This window comes from Dioscorea cayenensis, chromosome 1, assembly GCF_009730915.1.
Source record: "Dioscorea cayenensis subsp. rotundata cultivar TDr96_F1 chromosome 1, TDr96_F1_v2_PseudoChromosome.rev07_lg8_w22 25.fasta, whole genome shotgun sequence".
NCBI lineage: Eukaryota > Viridiplantae > Streptophyta > Magnoliopsida > Dioscoreales > Dioscoreaceae > Dioscorea > Dioscorea cayenensis.
The window spans coordinates 3,751,811-3,773,137 of record NC_052471.1 but is presented as its reverse complement, the minus strand read 5'-3'; the positions used below and the strand labels follow the sequence as shown (position 1 = coordinate 3,773,137).

General features: G+C 33.7%; 1 protein-coding gene across 2 annotated transcripts; it reads right to left on the bottom strand.

The window, feature by feature from the left end:
- Positions 1-451: 451 nt before the first annotated feature.
- Positions 452-6,205, bottom strand: LOC120262402 (ATP-dependent Clp protease proteolytic subunit 2, mitochondrial). Of its 2 annotated transcripts, none has more exons than XM_039270612.1 (2): positions 5,398-6,205; positions 452-797 (listed from the first exon to the last, which is right to left on the bottom strand). In XM_039270612.1, exon 1 carries the CDS (start codon positions 6,130-6,132, stop codon positions 5,416-5,418), a length of 717 nt encoding a protein of 238 aa, XP_039126546.1. In that variant the 5' UTR covers positions 6,133-6,205; the 3' UTR covers positions 452-797; positions 5,398-5,415. The 2 variants fall into 2 exon arrangements, with proteins under 2 accessions (XP_039126546.1, XP_039126472.1); XM_039270538.1 differs by having other exon boundaries at positions 452-803; positions 5,398-6,204.
- Positions 6,206-21,327: the final 15,122 nt, after the last annotated feature.

Here is a 21,327-nt window from a genome sequence, read left to right as displayed (position 1 = left end):
AGCAGTCCTTACACTATGAAAGAAATGAGCAATTTCAGCCTGAAGGGATCTTTTTTCAGTCTCCACACCAACATTTTTTAATTTTTTTTTTAAGAACCAACATGAATATACCACCATAATTCATACTATGAATTTTTTCATTAAAGACCCTGATTTGCTCCAGCAAAATCAGTGTCAACATAAGATAAGCAGTGACAAATACCCAAACCACTGCACTGAAAATAAACCTAATTAACAGGGATCACTCCTTAATAATCTAAAGCATTAAGTTTAATATTCTAGCCCAAACTTAGTTTTATGTAAATAGTACAAGACATCGGCAAAGATACAGCCCAGAGATGCGTAGACCTCTGAACTTAGTCTTCTATATGATTTTAAAAGCATCTATTTAATATACAAATAGAATCAAAAATTAAATAATCAAGTTCAATGAATTAATTAGGGCCCAATAGAACTAACAACACATTCTTTGGATTGTCCACAGAAAAATAACTGAGTAATACTATTTGATTTGAAAAGGGGGAAAAAAGGCTTGTTGAATCAACAAGCTGTTAGGTTTTCCTAGGATCAACAATATTACCATCTTCAAAAAGGTAATAAACTTCAGATTAAATAGCATAACTCAAAGCAGAGCAGGTGATAAACCTGGAAGATACAACCAGCAAAAAGAGGATAATGTTTACCAACCATCCTTTCAGTTTCAGTTCTTCGCCATTCCTTGTTGTAAAATTTGAATACCAAAAGAATGAAGCCAGGTCCCCTGTCTGACCACCTAAATGCTTGTTCTTTATTTGACCCTGCAACTGAATTCATTCCAATTTCAGTTCAAATACAAGCCACGTCATAAAAAATATAGAGGCAACTAAAACACCAAAATCACAAGAAAATGAAGGTAAAACAAGAAAAGAACGCTCGAGAAGAAGCTTGTCCGAAATATAGCTGATAGTTTCACTGCTCAACATTGATATGAGTAATCATAATTCACTCGCTGAATATTACTAAACCAGGAACAGAAAACTACTTACTTGAGATCATAAATGGCATTACTAAACTTATCTGTGGAACATGAACAAAACCAAAGAAAATAAAACATTATAAATGTGAACATCTACTGAACAATCACACGGCAGGGCTTCAGTGATTATTAACTGCCTTCAGTCGTTTTCCAGTTCATGAAATCCTTAAAATAGAATTACTCTCAAGCTCATCAATGCCTCGTTCGATCATTGAAGTGGCAAACTCACAACTATCTATCATCAGAAGCAAAATTACACAATACAAAATTCACTCGCTCAATTATGATATATCAAAAACTGTTTCTTTCAGTTCTCAATTTCAATCCCAAAACCCCTGATCTTTACCCAAGAATGTGAGCAACTAGGACGCAGCACACGGAACTCAAAAATTCCAATAAAAATTCTTGATTTCGAGTAGGTCATGGAATTAGTACCATTCCTATCATAGGATTGTAGAATAATGAATATCATTCATTTGTGATTCCATATTCATAACAATCTAGTATCCAATATAGAAAAGACTTTTGTTGCATTCACAAGTGTCTAGGATAAGAAAAAGATCATTCTTTTCACATGATTGTATCACTTTTCTATTTAATAGGTTCTTCACATCATTCAAGGGTGAAGACAACAAAATTTGGACACCAGAATATCAAATCATGCACAAAGAAAGGATGAGAGAAAAACATATTGGTAAGTGATTGTGAGGCCCCAATTCTTTAGCTCCTAGCAACAAGTGAAAGTGATTAGTATTTATAACTTCCTTTCTTTGTTCCTCTTCATTTCCTCAATTCCCTAATTTATCTTTCCAATACACATCTTCTACAAGCCAATTTTATTCGAGTAAGCACCAAACTACTAATAGCATCAGTTGTGAAATACTATCAATCTTGAAGATTTAATCTATACATTACCATCATATTTAGTCAGTCTACTTGGTCACATTGATAGTGCCAACCTCTACAGGTTTCATGCTTTGGGAGTTTGCTCTCAAACATCTTTGTGGTTTTGTGGTTAAGGTTGGAATATGTTACGTAAAATCAGGTTTAAGGTTTGTTTATTCAAATTTTTTTAGAGGAAAAACTTTCAATTAAAGATTGGCCAAATTCTAACTTAATTAATACTAATTAAAACAAATTTTTTGTAATTAAAATTATGCTCCTCCGATTAATTAGAATGTTTATTAATATTAATACTTTTTTAAAGATGATCAATAGATATTTTTATAATTTATTAAATCACGTGAAACAAGTCATTGCCATCCTAAATTGGGTGTTAGATTTGTTGGTTGGATGACCTAGGTTAAAAATAAAAGTTATTGCCAAGATTGTCAAATGAGCCAAGCCAGCCATAGTTGGTTCACATTCAACTTAAGTATTGACTTGCTCAAACTTGCTTAATTAATATATAAACTAAGCTTAAGAACTTTCAGACTCGATAAAGCTCAGTTACATATGCATATGCATATGCATACAAATATGGATTAGGCGAAATCACATAATCTTTTTATACCATTTTATTTGTGTAGATAATTTGTCAATAATTATTTATTTTGACACGGGGTTTATAAATGACTCTTGCCTATTAAATAAACATACAAGAACCCTGGCTTTTAAACTTCTAATATTGAACAATTTAATTTTGTGTCATTCAATTTAGTATGTTAATTTAATATCATGCTTTGTGTGCGACTTCTGTTATTGTTTCGCTCATGATGCAGTCCAATTTACTTGAGAAATCCATGAATTAAGCACGTTGAATTTTCCCAAGCTTTCCCAAGTAGAACAACAACATGAGCAATGAAAATAGAGCTTGGTTAGATATGTCAATGAATGTTTATTTCTTAGTTGCTCACTGAATTACTCTAGGAAAGCTAAAATCCTATTAAAAAATCTCACATTATATAGACCTTCTGATCTAACTAAACTATCTGATTTATGACATTTAAATGGTATCCACAAGGATAATTGATCTTAATCTAAAAGATACACCTATCATTAAGATTTAAAAATAAAAATAAAAATTAAATTAAAAAAATTATCTAGCTAATCAACTAATGTTGATTACATGTGCTCAAGCTTAGGCTCTCCTGTAACCAAACGCCAGTTTTGAACACTCCTACAAATTAAATTTTGCAAATGAACACCCATCAGATCTTTAAAGTTTATAAGAAACCTTCAAACATAAAAAGAAGGGCATCACCATACATAGACAACCAAAAAATTTACCCTAATTGAGAAATCTTAGGTGGGTTTCCGTTTTAGTAGTGGTTGGCAATTTGTAGCATGACTAGTTAAATATAATATATATTATTTAATGACATTAAATTTATTTTATATAATTTTAAAAACAGAATCATTTTTATTTATTACTTAATCTTAATTACATAATTTAAAAATAATAATACACATAATCCAAAGTTATATATATTGCAAATATCAATATCTTCTAAAGATCTATAGAATCTAAACCTAAATTTCCTCTTAATCTCAGGAAAGAAAGGTGATATTTATATAGCAATATTTGATCATTTTGTTGCATACAAATTAGCTTTTGCTTCATACAAATGAGTATCATGTCCATAATATTTTCTCATGAATAAGTTAAATATGACATATTTATGCCATCCATGTTATGTCATGTCATATGTGTATCAGTGTTAGGGTTTTTGACCAATTAGTTAATCGTGTTCATGTTGTTGATCCATGACATGTTAGTGTCGTGTGTTCCTTTAACATAGCTGCACAGATTTATTCAATAAAGGAAAATATACTTAATTAAACATGACTCAGAACTCAACAATCCCACAAAGTGGCATTTGTTGTTTGTGAGGAAGAAAGCAAAAATAAAAAATAAAAAATAAATAAAAATAAAATCTTTTCATTTAGGAAATCATGGATTAGCACACTTGTAATAGGCCTTCAGCCAAAACTCCGAATCCAATAAAAATCCTACATATAAGATCTTTAAGCTATCTAAAAGGATAAGGGTAAACTTATCCTTCCTGCATAAATTGGAAATTTGAGGAAAACTTGAATATAGAATGTAATTATGTAATAACTATTTGTTGCTAATTGCAAACTACCATAGACTAAAGACTATACAAAATTCAGAGTAACTTTTTGTTATGCCAGTTCAAAAGTAATCAGTCCTAATAATAAATAATTTATAATGCTATTCTAGTATCACTTACATTTTCATTCAACTTTTATTCTTCACTTTGAAGGCCAAAGCAACAAATGTAGCTTCAAAAGAATTGCCCTAATTACCTTGAAACTTCGATCAAAATTGAGCAACTCAAGCTCAAAAACCTGAATAATGCCTTTTCAATGTCATGATAAATTTACATGATAAAACTATATACTTATGTCCAACCAAGGTCGGGCCATTTAACAGCCAGATAAATTGACAGCCCATCATGAAATATTTTTCAAAACTTCCGCTTTGAACAGCCACAAGTCCACAAGCAAATCAAGCATCTTGCAAGAATTGACGGCAACATCAACAACTTTTTGATACAAGGGAGATCCAGACAAATGGCATCAACATATCAAACTTAGTTGAATTCGAAGTTGCTTACCAAAGGATTTGCTAAACTCCCCCTTCTCATTTTTCCACCAATGCCATTATTATTAGACAACTAGGCCATTTTTATTGCTTTAAGAGAAGCAACATCATCTCCGCACATTATGAGTTTTCCAATTACACGACCAAGCTAATATGTATATCAAGGACAGCCAACCACAAGGTCCTAATGAAAGTAATGACAGTTTTCTTTTATCAAGTGAAACCTACAGATTTAACAAGATTCAGATGTTTGAAAAGGTTCTAACTTATCTGAGATCAAGATAATCTCCCCAAGTCCAACCAGGTAAAAAGGTCATATTCTGTGAAAGAAGGAAGCTATTCAACCAACGTATGTCCACACTAGCCACTATGCATGTTTGATGTTTCCATACAAACTAAGTATGACATAACAAATAAGTAAACAGTGAAACATAGGTAAAAACCATAGACAATGAATGAGAAGCAGAAACAACAATATACTGTTAAAATTTGAAGCCACGGGTCATGTTGGATCGAAGAAAATAAATAAGAAACAAAAGAGAAAGACTTGCTGAAAAGACATGGAAAATCCCAACAAAATATTTTATTTCACACAATGATCAATCTTGCTTTCTTTATTTCAACCAAACATAAGAAGTCCAAACAAAGCCTATTTGTATTTGAAGAAAGAACTGACATGTTTCATTTGCAATGTCAATGTGTCTCACAACATCAAAAAGAAAAAAAAAAAAAAACTTCAAATTTTGCATTCCAAACAATGAAAAGCATTCACACATGATAAATAAGAAATTCTCAATTAGACAATCAGTCATACCTTGCCAAAATCACCAAATTACTTGGAATCACCCTCACCCTTAGCTTTGCTCTCATCATTCCCACCACCATTGACGGCATCCGACACCAGTGAGATCGGGCGGTGCTCAATAACCTCGTCAATGAGCCCGAACTCCTTCGCCTCCTCCGGTGACATAAACGTATCGCGATCCATGTTCTTCTCTACGTTCTCAATCGGCTGCCGGCAGTGCTTGGCATAGATCCCATTCAACCGCTCCCGCATCTTCAGGATCTCTCGGGCGTGAATTGCGATATCTGCCGCAGTGCCGGAGAAACCACCGGATGGCTGGTGGGTCATCACGCGAGCGTTGGGGAGTGCACGACGCTCACCAGCAGCGCCAGCGGCGAGGAGGAGGGAGCCCATGGATGCAGCTTGGCCGACGCATAAAGTAGAGACCGGGGAGCGGATATACTGCATCGTGTCATAGATGGCGAGGCCGGCAGTGACAACCCCACCAGGTGAGTTGATGTAGAGATGGATGGGCTTGGAGGGGTTCTCAGATTCGAGGAAGAGAAGCTGAGCAACGACTACGGCGGCGGTGTCATCGGCGATGGGGCCATTGATGCAGATGATGCGCTCTTTGAGGAGACGAGAGAAGATGTCGTAGGCGCGCTCGCCGCGGGAGGTGTGCTCGATGACCATGGGAATGAGGCCGTAGGAGCGGGCGGAGACGCTGGGGCGGAAGGCGCCGGCGAGGCGGGAGCACCGCCACATCGCAGCAGCTGAGATGGATAGGTAGGGTTTTGAGTTGGTGATGGCGAGGGATTATAAGGCAAAAGAGTGAAAGAGGGATTAATCGGTGTTACATGTTTTATATTTGTGGGTAAATTGTTGAGGATGTCATTTTGTTTTGGCCAATTTCACTTTCGTGGTTATGTTTTAATTTTCATTAAAGTGATCATCATAAATCAATTTCATTTCATCTGAGGTCATTTTTAGATTTTTAGCCAATTTATCTGATATAACAATCGGAGATAGTGATGGGCACGGACCGGTTAACCAGTCTAGTGGGCCCGGTCCGTCGAGTTGCGATTCACCGGCCCACCGACCCGGACTCGGCCCGGATGGGTATAAAACCTATCGGGTCGGGTTGGCCCGTCTAACCTGGCGGGTCCGGGTCACAAGAAGCCAGGCCTGAAACCGACCCAGCTTCCATGTTGACACGGCGGGCCGAGTCGGGTCGGGTTGGCCCACCCGATAAATAAAAATTAAAAAAATCTAAAAAAATCTGAAAAATAAAAGAAACAGGAAAAAAAGAAAATTTCTGAAAATTCAGGAAAAAATAGAAAAAAAATTCAAAAATTTTTTTAGAAAAAAATAAATTAATTAAGACCCCAAAAATTAAGACCCAAAGTTTCCAAATAATAAGAGATGTCCCAAGTTGAAGTTGGGAATTAATGAAATTAAAAGAGAATAAGAGTAGGAGTTGGGAAATATTGAGATTAAAATAAAGAAGGATGATAATTAATTACTAAAAATTCAAAAAATATAAAAAATTTTAAATTACACTAAATTTGAAAATAAATGGCTTGCACTTAATTCGTTTACGTGTCGAATCAAGTTGCCTACGTATCCTCCTGGTTGTGAGAGGAATCAAAGGCCATGTAGTTCTCTTATCTTGGGTAACCGGTCACCCACTTACCTAATCGGTAACATCTAGGTCTTGGTTGGACTCAATGACTGTTGTTGTCGAGCCAGGTGTGCTCATCATGTTATCTGTGTAGAAGAAATCACTAGCATCTGGACTTTCTTGTTCTTCTTCTTATTGCCGAACTTGAACACGTTTTCAGTCATCCATGCAAACTTGAATTTCAATATTTTGTAGGGTCAACTGTGAACGTGTCATATCCAACATGTTCCCACCTACGCTAAAAGTCTGCTCGCAAGCTATTGTAGACATAGGACACGCAAAAATATCCTTTACCATTAGTGGAAGAATGGGGTATGGATTTCCATTACCTTGCCACCAGTTGAGGACGTTGAAAGTCATGTCTGTGTTGATTTCTTCTGAGAACCGAAAGATAGTATTTAAATACAAGTCAAGTTCTGTATATTGTGATCCCCTTGGTTTCTTCTTTGCTTGCTTCTGCCGGAATGATTCTCCTCCACTACTGCTAGATTGTCTTACTGCCTCTCGTGCAACTTGTGGAACTATATGGCTATATCTAATACAATAACTATCATATAATTCAACAAGTTGACTCTTAGTATCAACAACAATTTCATTGACATCCACAATGCTGTCGGAGTCCAGATTAGAATCTTGAGTATCCACGTCACTCATGGGCAAGCTCATGGCAACCGGTTGGGAATCTTGTCCTCCATTGAATCCTAAGAATTTGTAATATGCTTCCAAATATTCTTGCAAACCTTCTACCTTCTGCCTTGGATCAAGAACAAATGCAACTAAAGCAATAGGAGGTATATTTTTATAATAAGACAACCATTTAATTTTCATAGTGATCAACGCACTAAACAATTGTGGATCTAATCTAAACTTCCAAAATTGTTCAACCACGTCAACAGCACCATATAAAAATAAATGGGAAGTAGGAAAATAAACTTGCAAAAACAAATTAGTACATGTGTTAAAAACCGCAAGCAAATCAATAATTCGAACGATAATTACCCAGTTATACTCATATAAACAAAAACCAACCAAGGAATCATTAACAAACTTAGTCAACAATGTCCTATAGGGAAATGTTGCAGTAAGAAGCCGATAAGTTGAGTTCCATCTTGTTTTGACATCTTTAAAGAATTTTTTGACCCTCATGTTATGTGCTTTACAATAGTGAGCCCATTGATTCATGAGGGTCATGCTTTTTCCCATATAATCTAGGACCTCCCTAACGGGGAGTACAAATTCTTTAAGCTCTTCCAAACCACTTTGCACACATAAGTTTAAAACATGACAAACACATCTTATATGAAAATATTTGCCACCACATGAAGGCCTCATTAGCGGAGGAATTATCAAAAGAAATCGAAAAAAATTTAAACATTAAACCAAATTCTTCGATAACTTCACGCATAAGTCTATAAATATTATCGGCGCTATGAGACTCGTTGAACACCCTAAAAGCAAGAACGCGCTTATGGATATTCCACTTGTCATCAACCCAGTGTGCCGTAATACCCATAAAAGAATTTTCATGAAAAACATCGGTCCAAACATCGGAACATAAAGAAACTGAAGAGTTAAAAGTACGAAAATACTCACAAAGTTGTCCCCTACCATTCTTGTATTGTTTGAATATTGTTCTTTGAATTGTCCTCCGTGAAACCTTCTTGCACGCCGGTTGCAGTGTGTCATTGATGCATTCTTGCACTTGACACCATTTAGCGAAGTTGAACGGCAAGCGCTCGACGGAAATTGTCTCCGTAATTTTATCGCTGTATTTTGCTTGCAAAAATGTAAATAGAGATGATCGAGAACATATACCTTCATCCACAGTGAATCTAATTTGTGACTGTGATCGAGCATGTCCAAGCTTGTCCGGGTGCTTCTTCTCTAAGTGTCTGTTGAATGTGGCATATCCTCCACCTTTACAATGCTTAAATTATGAACCACAATAATTACATTTACCATGTGTTACAATGTCATCATTATTATATAATTTTGTAAAATGAGTTTTAAAAATGTTAGATTTGAGGGTAATTTCCGTGAAGTTGTTTGCTAGTCCGGTTTGTGAGGGTACATCAACCGGTACCGATTGTTCCATTGGGCTCTCAAAATCCTGAAATGGATTGCTTTCTTGAGTAGGTGGTGTGGGAGTGGAAGCAGATCCAACAACGCTTTTTCCTCTAGAGCATTCACCACGTGTAGCCATATTGTAATATCTAAGAATACAACAACTAATTTCATTCAAGTCTACAACAAATAATTTCATACAAATATTTACAAAAAAAAAGAAAACAAGTCTACAAAAAGTACAAATAATAATTTCATGCAAATATTAAAAACACAAGTCTAAAAACTAATAATTAAAAATAAATATGAACAATACAACAACTAATTTCATTCAAGTCTACAACAAATAATTTCATGCAAATATTTACAAAAAATAAAAAACCAAGTCTACAAAAAATACAAATAATAATTTCATGCAAATATTTTTAAAAAAACACAAGTCTAAAAACTAATAATTAAAAAATAAATATCAAGAATACAACAACTAATTTCATTCAAGGCTACAACAAATAATTTCATGCAAATATTTACAAAAACCAAGTCTACAAAAAGTACAAATAATAATTTCATGCAAATATTAAAAAAAAACACAAGTCTAAAACTAATAATTAAAATAAATATGAACAATACAACAACAAATTTCATTCAAGTCTACAACAAATAATTTCATGCAAATATTTACAAAAAAATAAAAAACCAAGTCTACAAAAACTACAAATAATAATTTCATGCAAATATTAAAAAAAAACACAAGTCTAAAACTAATAATTAAAATAAATATGAACAATACAACAACTAATTTCATTCAAGTCTACAACAAATAATTTCATGCAAATATTTACAAAAAATAATAAACCAAGTCTACAAAAACTACAAATAATAATTTCATGCAAATATTAAAAAAAACACAAGTCTAAAACTGCAACTTGTAATATTAAGCCTTGATAATGTTTACTTTAAATAATTAAACTCCAAGAATCCAAATAATATGCCTTGAGAGAGTGAGATCAAGAGAGAATGAAAGTAGGAGAGTTGAGAAATAATGAGATTAAGAGAGCATGAGAGTAAGAGAGTCGGGAAAGATTGATAATTGGTAAAAACTAAATAATATGGGGATGAGGGGTATATATAGAACTTTATAAAAAAAAATTTAAAAAAAAACTGACTTTTTCAAAATTCAAAATTTGAATTAAAAAAAAAACCCAACGGCTGTAATAGCCATTGGGCTTCAACGGCTCCCAACCCGCCGAGGTGGGAACCGAGTTGCAACCTGGCGGGTTGTAACCCGGTTCTAAGCCGGGTCTGGCCCGGCGGGTAAACCCCCCGGGGCCACTGGTTGGGCAAGCCCAACCCATAACCGGCCCATCTCCATGACAAGTCAGTTACGGTTCGTTGGCCCGGCCCGCCGGGTTAGTGACCTGGCAGGCCGGTTTCATGCCGGGTATGGGCCGGGCCGGGTTACCGGACAACCTGTGCCCATCTCTAACTGGAGATGCCACATCACATTAAAATAAATAGCTCTTAATACCTAGCTGGACAGAATACATCAACCCCAGTCCACATCATCTTAAGAAGTTCTACTCAACATCATAGTCAGCTTCCCCTCTTCCCTGACTGCTCCTCTTTCTCATCTCTCTTTGACATCTCCCTCTTTGAGAAGAGCAAAGTCCTCATCGAGGACTTCATGCCCAGCCTCATTTCACTGGCGCTACCCACGTTGGCGTCTACCTCGATCCTACAGAACCCAAACACGCCCTCATCAAAAACTTTTGCTTTGACATTCTCAAGCGCAATTCTCGTGTTTGGATCTCTGAGTTCTTGAAAGACTCGGACATCATGTTGAACAACATTGAAAAGGAGATCGCTGAAAAGGGAAGCTCAGGATTTTTTCATTCCCATGCAGAAAATGCATTTTTATGTTTCTCTACAAGGGCGTCGCTAGAGCTCATCTATCTAAATATAAGGAAATAGAAGACTATGGTTTCGCAATGCTAGATAGCTAGGTAGCTCTGTGCAATACCTCAACCTTTGGAATAGCTTCTCTTGCATTCTTTCCCTTACCCATTCTTTCTCATCAGCAGCATCATTGGAGAAGAGAAGCCATCTTTGGTGTTGGATGAGTTGAAGCTTGTGTATAGGAAGCCATTATGCTGTTAGTTGGGATGAGAATGATGAGGAGAGCAAGGTAGAGGGTTTTGGCTCCCAGTATCTCAACTAGAGAATAACTCAATGGGAAAGAGAACAAGAGGAGGAAGACAAGGATTCTTTCCATTTTTTTAATCATGCTTTGAGAATAGTAATCACTGGGGCTTACGTGTCCTGTCCAGCAAACCCTAAACCCTAAAAAACTGTTTATATTAATGTGATGTGGTACCTCCGGCTGCCACATCAGATAAGATTGACCAGAAATCCAAGAGTGACCTCCCAATGAAATGAAATCGATTTATAATGACACTTTGATACAAATTGAAACATAGTGACCAAAGTGAAAACTCGCCAAAACACAGTAACCTCCTCAAAAATTTACCCTTTTATTTGTTTTTAGAAAATCTATAGAGTATTAAGGGTGTTTTGGGATTTTTTTTTTAATTATCAATTTTTTAAAACAAAAGCATGTTTGGTTTACAGTAAGTAGGTGTAAGCAAGCTTGTCAGACCCGGACCGGCCCGGCCGGTTCAACCGGAAAAACCGGGAACCGGCCATGTGGCCGGCCCGGGTATACCCCATTGACCCGGGTATTAAAAAACCCGGTGTTAACCCGGTGACCCGGGCGGTTCAACCGGGAACCGGTTGACCCGGCCGGGTCAATCGGGTCACAATGTTTATTTTTTTTTTCATTATTTAATAATTTATTATTATTTTCTCATTAAAAATCACAAAATCGTGTATATTTATTAATATTAATTTATAATTTATAATCAATAAATAGAATTACAATATATATATATATATATATATCATGAACATAACAACAAAAAGTAACATTTAAAAATAAAATATATTAATGTGTTATGTAAATACTTTCTAAAAATTTAATTTATTAAGAAAATAAAACAATAAATGAGTGTAATTTTATTATAAAAATATAAAATTAAAGTATTCTAATTAAATAAAAAATATAAGAAAATTTAAAACAAAATAAAAACTCAATTGAGATATAAGAATTAGTGAATTAAATTTCTTATTTATTTTAACAAAATCAACCAATAAACAAATAAATAAATAAATAACATCGAGAGAAGTTCGATAATTATATATTAATATATTAAATTTGTAAATATTTAAAAAAATGTAAAAATAAATGACATAATTAGAAAACTCTACTGTATATAAGTCATTTATCAATTTAAATATCAAATTTGAGTAGGTTTTTATAATATAATTATGGGTTTAATATTATATTTGCTTATTATTAATTATTATAATATTTTTTATATTTAATTATTGACCCCGGTTCAACCCCGGTTCGACCCGGTCGAACCCATTGACCCCTGACCCCTGGGTTTAGCCGGGTCATTGTCCGGGCCGGGTCTGACAACCTTGGGTGTAAGTAGAAGTGAAGTAACTAGTTTTGCATGTGAAGGTTACTTTTTCCATTTTGGTTTGAGGTAAAAGTACATTTCACATGTAATACTAGTTACTTCTCACCCCCAATTTTCCAGTGATTCAACTCACAGCAAAAATGGCTATGAGTTGAAATACTGTAAAACATTTCTCATGTGAATGTTTCATGAGAAAGGCTATGTGGGTTGATTTCGGGTGTGTGGATTGATTTGGGGAGAATGGGTTGTTCTTTGTATGTTTCTCTCATGGTTCCCATCTCCTCATTAAGGTTTGCAATTGGTGTTCCCTTTTCTCTTAATTGTTATTCTTGTTGTTCCATGGCTATGTTAGTGTTAATTTGATCGATTAATCTTATTATATGTGATTCTTGCATGTGTGTGTTTCATTGATTAAATTTAGGATTTTTAACCCCTTTTTAAGAATTTTTGGGTTTTCTAGAGTTTCTTTAGATCAACTGAGCATGAGTTTTGAATTGTTGATGTTTATTGGTGCTACAGTGTTATTGCTTTTCTAAACTCAAGAAAGTTCATAGTTTAGTGAATTAGGTTATTCTATTTGTGTTTATCATATTATTAGTTTCAATTTATGTTATTTATTGGTTTGAATTTTGTTATTACTTCAATTTAATGTTTGTTATTGTGCCAATTTTGTTGTTTTCTTTCAGTGAAATATGGATTCTTTGGTTGGATGCTTGTTATCATTGCTTTTCTATTCCATTGATGTTTTGGTGTTTGCTTTCAGTGAAATATGGATTTGGTTCAATTGTTTGGGGAATCCATGCATTCATGCTTGAATTTTGTTCATCTAATAGTTGAATGACTGTCTATTCTGTTGATGTCTAATTAGTTTTATTGTTATCCTATTGTGCTACATTTTGATATATAAAAAATACCAAGCCTTTAATACTGCATTTTGGGAGGGGAACTATCTGTAAGAGAATTTATGTGCGATTGACCATAACTGGTACCTACAAGTCCATATAATTATTCCTAGATATAAATGGGATTAAGAATTTGTCATTATTACAATAGGAAAAGTAAAAACATGTATCTATTAAAGGTAAAAGCTTAAATAAAAAGGATAACAAAGTAAGAATCAAACTGAGCACACGTGAAACAGTTCAGCACAATGGAATGTCAGTAAATTATTAATACAAATAAATAAACCAATTAGATTTTATGCAAAATTGATAGATCTTGAGAACACAGACCAGGTCGCATTATTTAAGGAAATAATTCAACTAGGCATAAACAATGAATACCATCATCTACAACATCTTATGTACTCTTTAAGTGTTGAAGAACAAATGACTATATTTTTTCACATTGTTGGCCATAATGTGAGAAATAGAGTCGTTTGAGTTGATTTTTACCACCTACCACATCTACTAGTCCAATCATTGCACAAGATTCAAGATTTATGCCATATTTTAAGGTAAAAAAATTAGAATTGACCATGCTGATGGTCACCGAATGATTGCTCAGTGTACTATTTTTTTTTTTTTGGTTAACAAATAGAATTGCAATAGAGCACTTGATGGCACACATATTAACACATCTATTCCAAATGATATTGTCGCAAGTTTTCAGTGAAGAAAACCTTATCCCACTCTGAATGTATTAGCTGTAGTTAATTTTGAATTATAATTTACATATATACTAGCCGGTTGGGAGGGTTCTGCACATGATGCACTTGTTCTTCGGAATGTCTTGGAAAAAAAAGATCGGCTTACAGTGCCCGAAGGTATCAAACCATTTTATGAAAATTAAAAATTTTTCTCTAACATTACTATTTAATAACTTCAAACTATTTTGTTATAAGGAAATATTACCTCGTAGACGCAGGATATTCTACATGACCGGGTTTTATATCACCTTTTCAGGGTGTTCGATATCATCTCAAAGAATTTAGTGCACATTCTCTATCAAATAATAAAGAATTGTTTAACTACATACATTCTTCTTTGCATACATCAGTGGAACGAGCTTTTGAAGCTTTGAAAAACGTTTCAAAATTTTAACATCTCGACCCCTTTTTTCTCTTTGAAACACAAGTAGATATTGTTATCGCATGTTGTATTCTACATAACTATATTCTACTAAGAGGTAGTAACATATATGTACCAAATCTTGAGTGGGAACCAAATCTTAATGTGCCCGAGGTGAGAACACAATCACAAGTCCATGAAGAAACAAGAGAATGGTTAGCAATGCGAGAAGCAATCATGAATGACATGTGAAGTAATAGATGATATTAACTAGTTTCCTATGTTATTGTATTCAAAAAACAAAAAATGTGGCTTGGTTTAAAAATTTTTTGCATAGTGTTTGTAAATTTTGTTGTTTGATCTTGGAAAACAAATTATTTGAATGGAACTTTTTTTTTTAAATATGTTCATTATAAATTTGGTTTTTTACCTTGCCTTCGAAGATGACTATGTTAACATTTTCTTTAGATACTTCTATGAGTGTGTTATCTTCATTGATTTTATTGAATATTTTCTGGTATAAAATAATTACTGTTATATTAATTGTACAATATAGATGAAATCCCAGGACATTACACAAGAAATCCATAACTTGACTGGGAAAAGAACATCAACTGACTTTCGATGGACTACTATCATGGCATCATTCATGTTAGCATCTCTAGTTGAGCAAGCAAACCCTGGGCTTAAGTCTAACAAGGGATTGAAGAGTGTTGCTCTCAACGCAATTGCTAGAGCTGTTAGTGCAAGATTTAACTTAGTTGTGAGTGAGACACATGTCAACAATTGTTTTCGACATGTAAGAAAAATATGGTTAATTATTAAGAAATCAAGAGTTTAAGTGGCGTGTCATGGGATGATGTGGAGAAAAAAAATAATCATGGAGGAGGAGGAATACCAAATCTACATACAAGTAAGTCCTAAGCTAGAGTTTATTATTATTATTATTTTTTATAGCATTTATACATTGATCATAAGAAGATAATGCATTGTCTATGTATGTAGGCACACCCTGGAGAAGAGATTTATATCAATTAGCCAATACAAGATTATGAGGAGATGGCTATTGTTTGTGGAAATGACCAAGCAAGGGGATCTTTTGTAAGAACTAGTATTCAAAGCTCTAGAAATTTAGGTGCACGCATGGATCCACCACCTAAGTGAATACTACACCGAATATGATCTTGGACAAGCATATGACTATTTGCTCCAAAATCTTCCATTAGCAAATGGTTTTATGAACAAAACTCATTCTCTTAGTTACCTTTGGATGGATGATTTTCTCAATCAATTGAGGAATGGTCGTCAAGCATGAGTTATTGCCATAACACTGGGTGTTACTCTCATGTTGTTTTGTCATATTGTACTTAGAACAATGATGCATTTTATTTTGATTAGACAAGAGTCATGTTGAATTTTATTTTGTTGTTCATGGGACAAGTACCACGTTCAGTTTTTATTTGTTGTTTGGATGAATGTCATGTTGTATTTTATTTTGTTGTTGAGACAAACATTGTGTTGTATTTTATTGTTTGGTATGTCGTATTTTTTTTTTTAACTTGGATGGATTTCGGATGATGTAATTTTAAACAATATTTTTTTATGGATTTTTAATGTTCTTATGCTTTGGATGTGTGTTAGGTGTTGTCGTATACAAAAATAATGTGGTTAATATTAAATGTTGAATGCTATATTCGGATGAATTTTAATGATCTTGTATTTTGATTTAAATATTTTGTAATGTAATTTTATGTTAAAAAAAATATTATTTGTTAATTAAATTTAATGTTGTTTTTTTAAATAAATATTTTTTATGTTAAATAAATATTGTATTAAGTTAATTATTTTGGCTTCAATTAATTTGTATGACAAGTATTAAATAATTAGTAATAAAAAACTAATGGAGGTAATCTCATCATACCACTTACATGGTGATCATATCTCTCACACTTACATCAAACCAAACACATAAAAATAAATATAATATTTTCACTTACATCAAACCAAACACATAAAAATAAATATAATATTTTCACTTACATCAAACCAAACAACAATAATGTAAGTTGAAAACTTGAAATACAATATTTTCACTTACACTATAAGTCCACTTACATGTAATTTGACTTACTGCCAACTAAACAACCCTAGTTTGTTATGCATTTTAAGAAGCTGAAAATACAAAATATATTTGGTTAGCCCAAAATAAAGTTTTCGTTTTTAAAAATTTATATTTTTTTATTTAATAATACAATCAAGTAAACTAATGTGAAAAAATAAACTTTAAAAAAAATATAAAAATATGAATTTTAAAAAAATGACAAAAAAAAAAGTCATAATAATTTTGTGCTAACCATTTGAAGCTAAAAAAATTAATAACATCTTAAATTGAACCTATTGAATTAAAAAAAAAAAAACCAAAGGGGAGGGGGAACTATAGAGAAGTAGTTATAAATAATTTTTTTGTAAAAAGTCAATAGCTTTAAATAGTAGATTTTTACAAATATTTTTCGATATATAGATATATATATATTATGTTATATCGTAGATTATAGAAAAACAACGGTTAAACAATAATTTTTGCAAATACATTCTAAAAATAAAATTTTTTTATACATAAATTATTTTGTAAAATATCAACACGTCAAATAAAACATTTTTATAAATATTTTTCTTAAATATATTATTTCTTTAGACGATTAGTATTAATTTATAAAAAAATATTTTTTAAAAAATAAAAAATAAAAATCCAATAAAAGAGAGAGAAAAATATTTTTTAAAAAAATTAAAAATTAAAAACCAATAGAAGAGAGAGAGAGTAGTGGTAGTAGTAGTAGAGGAGGCGTTTTATTATGGGTGAGAGGTTTTAAAAACGTTTTAAAAAGTCTTTTTTTAGAAATATGAAGATTATTGTCAAAATTTTTTGAAAGAAAAAAAATAAGCACCAAACATGTTTTACTAATTTTGTTTTCAAATTATGAAATTGAAAAAAAAACATAAATTGGAAACAATACCATATTTTCAAACTTATTTTTTATTTTTAATATATTTCTACAATTTTTAAATGTTTTTTTGAAAAATTTAAAACACTATTTTGAAAAAGAAAACAACAAATTAATAAAATCATACACTTCTCAGATTTTGATAATTTTAGAAAATTGGTATAATTTTTAAATAAAATTAACATTATTAACTAATCAGTCTGAAAAATGGATATATAAATAGGAGTGAAGAGAGTATACTTTATTAAAAAAATTTCAAACACATGTTAATTGGAAAAATAGGAATGGTACGGGAATAAAAGCAGTTTAGGTGGAAAAATTTCTTGATTAAAATTAATTAGATGTAATATTTAATAAAATAAAAAAATCATGATAAACCTATAATATGTGCGGAAGGTAAAAAGCTAATATTTACATCCACACTGAATACATCTCTCTAATTTTTTTTAATTCTCCAAACTAGCTTCAAAGTTCAAACAATTAATGCAAATAATTAATTTTAATATATAAATAATGAGTTTATAAAATATTTTGAATAACATTATTCACTTTTAATTATTATAATTAACTATTTAATGTAAAAGTTTTATTGGGTGAAGGTATCGTTTCAATTTAATTATTATAATTACTTGAAATTAATAATAGTTTTATCTAATTAATTAATATGAACAAATAATCATTTGTCAGTGCATTCCTCCCAATTCCCCCTCAAATGGGATTGATAAACAAAAAAGATTTTTTTTCATTGATTTTAAAATATTATTGAATGATAATAGGTTTATAGCAATGTCAGTAATTATGTTTAAAAAAATTCATTATATGTATTTATTTAGGGTTTTTTCAGCTTTAGTCTTATTTTTTTATATTTATCCGCGGTACCCAATAGCACACACAAAAGAGTTTTTCTTGTTTTTTAAAAGTTTATGAGCTTTTTTTAACCCATCTTATCTATTAAATTTTTTAAAATAGCCCATTAGAATTAAAAAAAACATTTTTTCCCATATTATTGTTATTATTATTAATACATCAACCACTCTTGCAATTTTTTTTTTTTGAATAATAGACGACAAGCGCTCTTTTTATATGAATATAAACAGTACCAAACAGTACTGGAACCCGGATGTACAGTATATATACAGTATGATAATAATATAAGAATCCCGGGCGAACAGTATATGAACAGTACTGTGAACAGTACTGTCGGGGGAGGGATTTGATAATATAACTCGATGTTGTCTCGCATGTGAAGCTAATAATAGGCCATTTCAATGAGTGGTTGGGTGCATTGTATCCCTAATGCTCGCCCAAGTGAGTCATGACATTATTTCATTATCTCCTTTCATAGGCCTTGCCACTTTGGTACATAAAGTCAATCTTTTTTAGTGACAGATGCCCATCTCTCACTCAAAATTGGTGAGTCTTGCCTCCACTTGTGGGCTCCAAGATTTTCTTTGCTTGAGGATTATATGGCAAGCCCTCTTGGATGCGGCTTGCCAAAGGAAAAGTCAGGGAAGAAATTGAGGCGAGCTCAGCCCTCCAACTTAGTGCGTCCACCACACAATTTGCCTTTCTGGGCTTGTGCTCCATCGTGAAGTTGAACTCAGTGAGGAACATTTGCCATCTTACTTGCTTCAACGTCAACTTATTTTGAGTAAGGAAGTAGCTTGTGGCAACGTTATTCGTCTTCACCTTGAACTTGGCTCCTAACAAATAATGCCTCCAAGTTCTAAAGCAATGTACAATGACCGTCATCTCTTTCAATTGCACTGTGTACTTTCTCTCCATTTTATTGAGCTTTCGGCTTTCAAAGGCAATGGAGTGTCCCTCTTGCATCAATACATCACCAATGGCAAAGTCAGAAGCATTGGTTTGTACCTCAAAAGGGTTGGTATGGTCTGGAAGTGCAAGTATGGATTCCTCCATTACGGCTTGCTTCAACATCTCAAATGCTTCTTGTCATGTCACGTCCCACTCCCATGCCTTCTTTTTAAGTAGGTTAGTGAGAGGGGAAGCAATGGAGGAATGTCCCCAGATGAACTTGAGGTAATAGTATACAAAGCCAAGGAAACTACATAGTTCTATAGCTCTTTTGGTGTCTCCCAAGACTCAATAGCTTGGATCTTGGCCTTGTCCATCTTGATCATCCCATGTCCGACCACATATACCAAGAATGAGACCTCCAACTTTACAAACTCACACTTCTCTCTTTTTACAAATAATTGATTTCCCCTTAAAACTTGAAAAACTAGTTGTAGGTATTGGATGCATTCGTTCAAGGTTTTAGTATCGACTACTATATCATCCAAATACACTACCACGAATTTATGCAAGAAGGCGTGAAAAACATGGTTCATCAAAGTGCAAAAAGTAGCTGGGGCATTAATGAGTCCGAAGGGCATCACAAGGAATTCAAGGAACCATACCTTGTTACCCATGGGGTCTTCAACACATCTTTCTCCGCAATTCTTACTTGGTCATAGCTGGACCTTAGATCAAGTTTGGTGAACCATCTTGCCTCTCTAAGCCTATCGAACAAGTCTCTTATAAGGGGGATTGGATACTTGTTCTTCACCATTAGCTTTTTGAGAGCCCAGTAGTTGATGCACATCCTTAAAGACTCATCATGTTTCTTTTGAAAGAATATGGGGATGCTGTAAGGTGCTTTAGATGTTCAGATGTAGCCGGTGTCAAGCAACTCCTTAAACTGCCTCCTCAATTCTTCAAGATCGGGAGGAGCCACTCGGTATGGAACGACGGATGGTGGTGTTGAGCCATGCTCTAGCTCAATCTTGTGGTCCATCTCTCTCTTAGGTGGAAGCTTCTTCAGTAACTCTAGTGGAATGATATCCTTGAACTTCTCAAAGATTGGCATGACCTCTTTTGTCACTTCATAAGGCCTCAGGCTTCTTCTTTGAGTATGGCAAGGAAATTAGTGCAAGACTTCTTGAGTTCCTTTTAAAGTTGCAAATCCGAGATTTGCTTAGTTTGAAAGCTTACCTCCCTTGCCACTGGTATCATGCTCAGGTTTCCTTCTCTAATAATGCACATGGTGTTGGCGAAGGTGATCGGCACCGTCTTGAGACTATCCATGAAGTCCATGCCGAGGACCATGGGATAGTCATCCATTGGTACAATGAAGAAATCAATTTGGCTCCTCCATTCTCCAAGGCATACCTCTACTCCACGGGCTACACCGAATATGGGGACTTGTTCTCGGAGTTGACAACCCTGAGCCATCCTTGCACCATCTTGTAGGAGACCCCTAACCTCTTGGCTTTCTTTAACTTAAGTAAGTGTTGTTGGAGGTGACGGAGTCTACTAAGGCCTTTACAACTTGGCTTTTTACCTTTTGTTTCTACGAACAAGCGGCCCTTTTTTCAAAGTTGGTCTCTACCTTGGCTTTGATGGAATCTAGAATTTGCAAGGACCCCATCTTCTTCTCTTCATGAGCTTTCTCCTCTGCCAAGGCGGAGATCTTGCTCTTGTTCTGACAATTCCTAGCAAAGTAAGGCCTATCATATAAGTAGCATTTAAGAGGCGAGCGTTCTTTGCCTTCCGTCGTATTTCAGAACTCCCTAGGCTTATGAAATTTAGAGAAGCTTTCCTTCTTATTTTCTCCTCCACTCTTGCCTTTGAAACCCTCGTCTTCAAAGGAGTTGGGT

Excerpts from the sequence above, each read along its gene's own strand:
- LOC120262402 (XM_039270612.1), bottom strand. The coding sequence starts at position 6,132 with ATGTGGCGGTGCTCCCGCCTCGCCGGCGCCTTCCGCCCCAGCGTCTCC.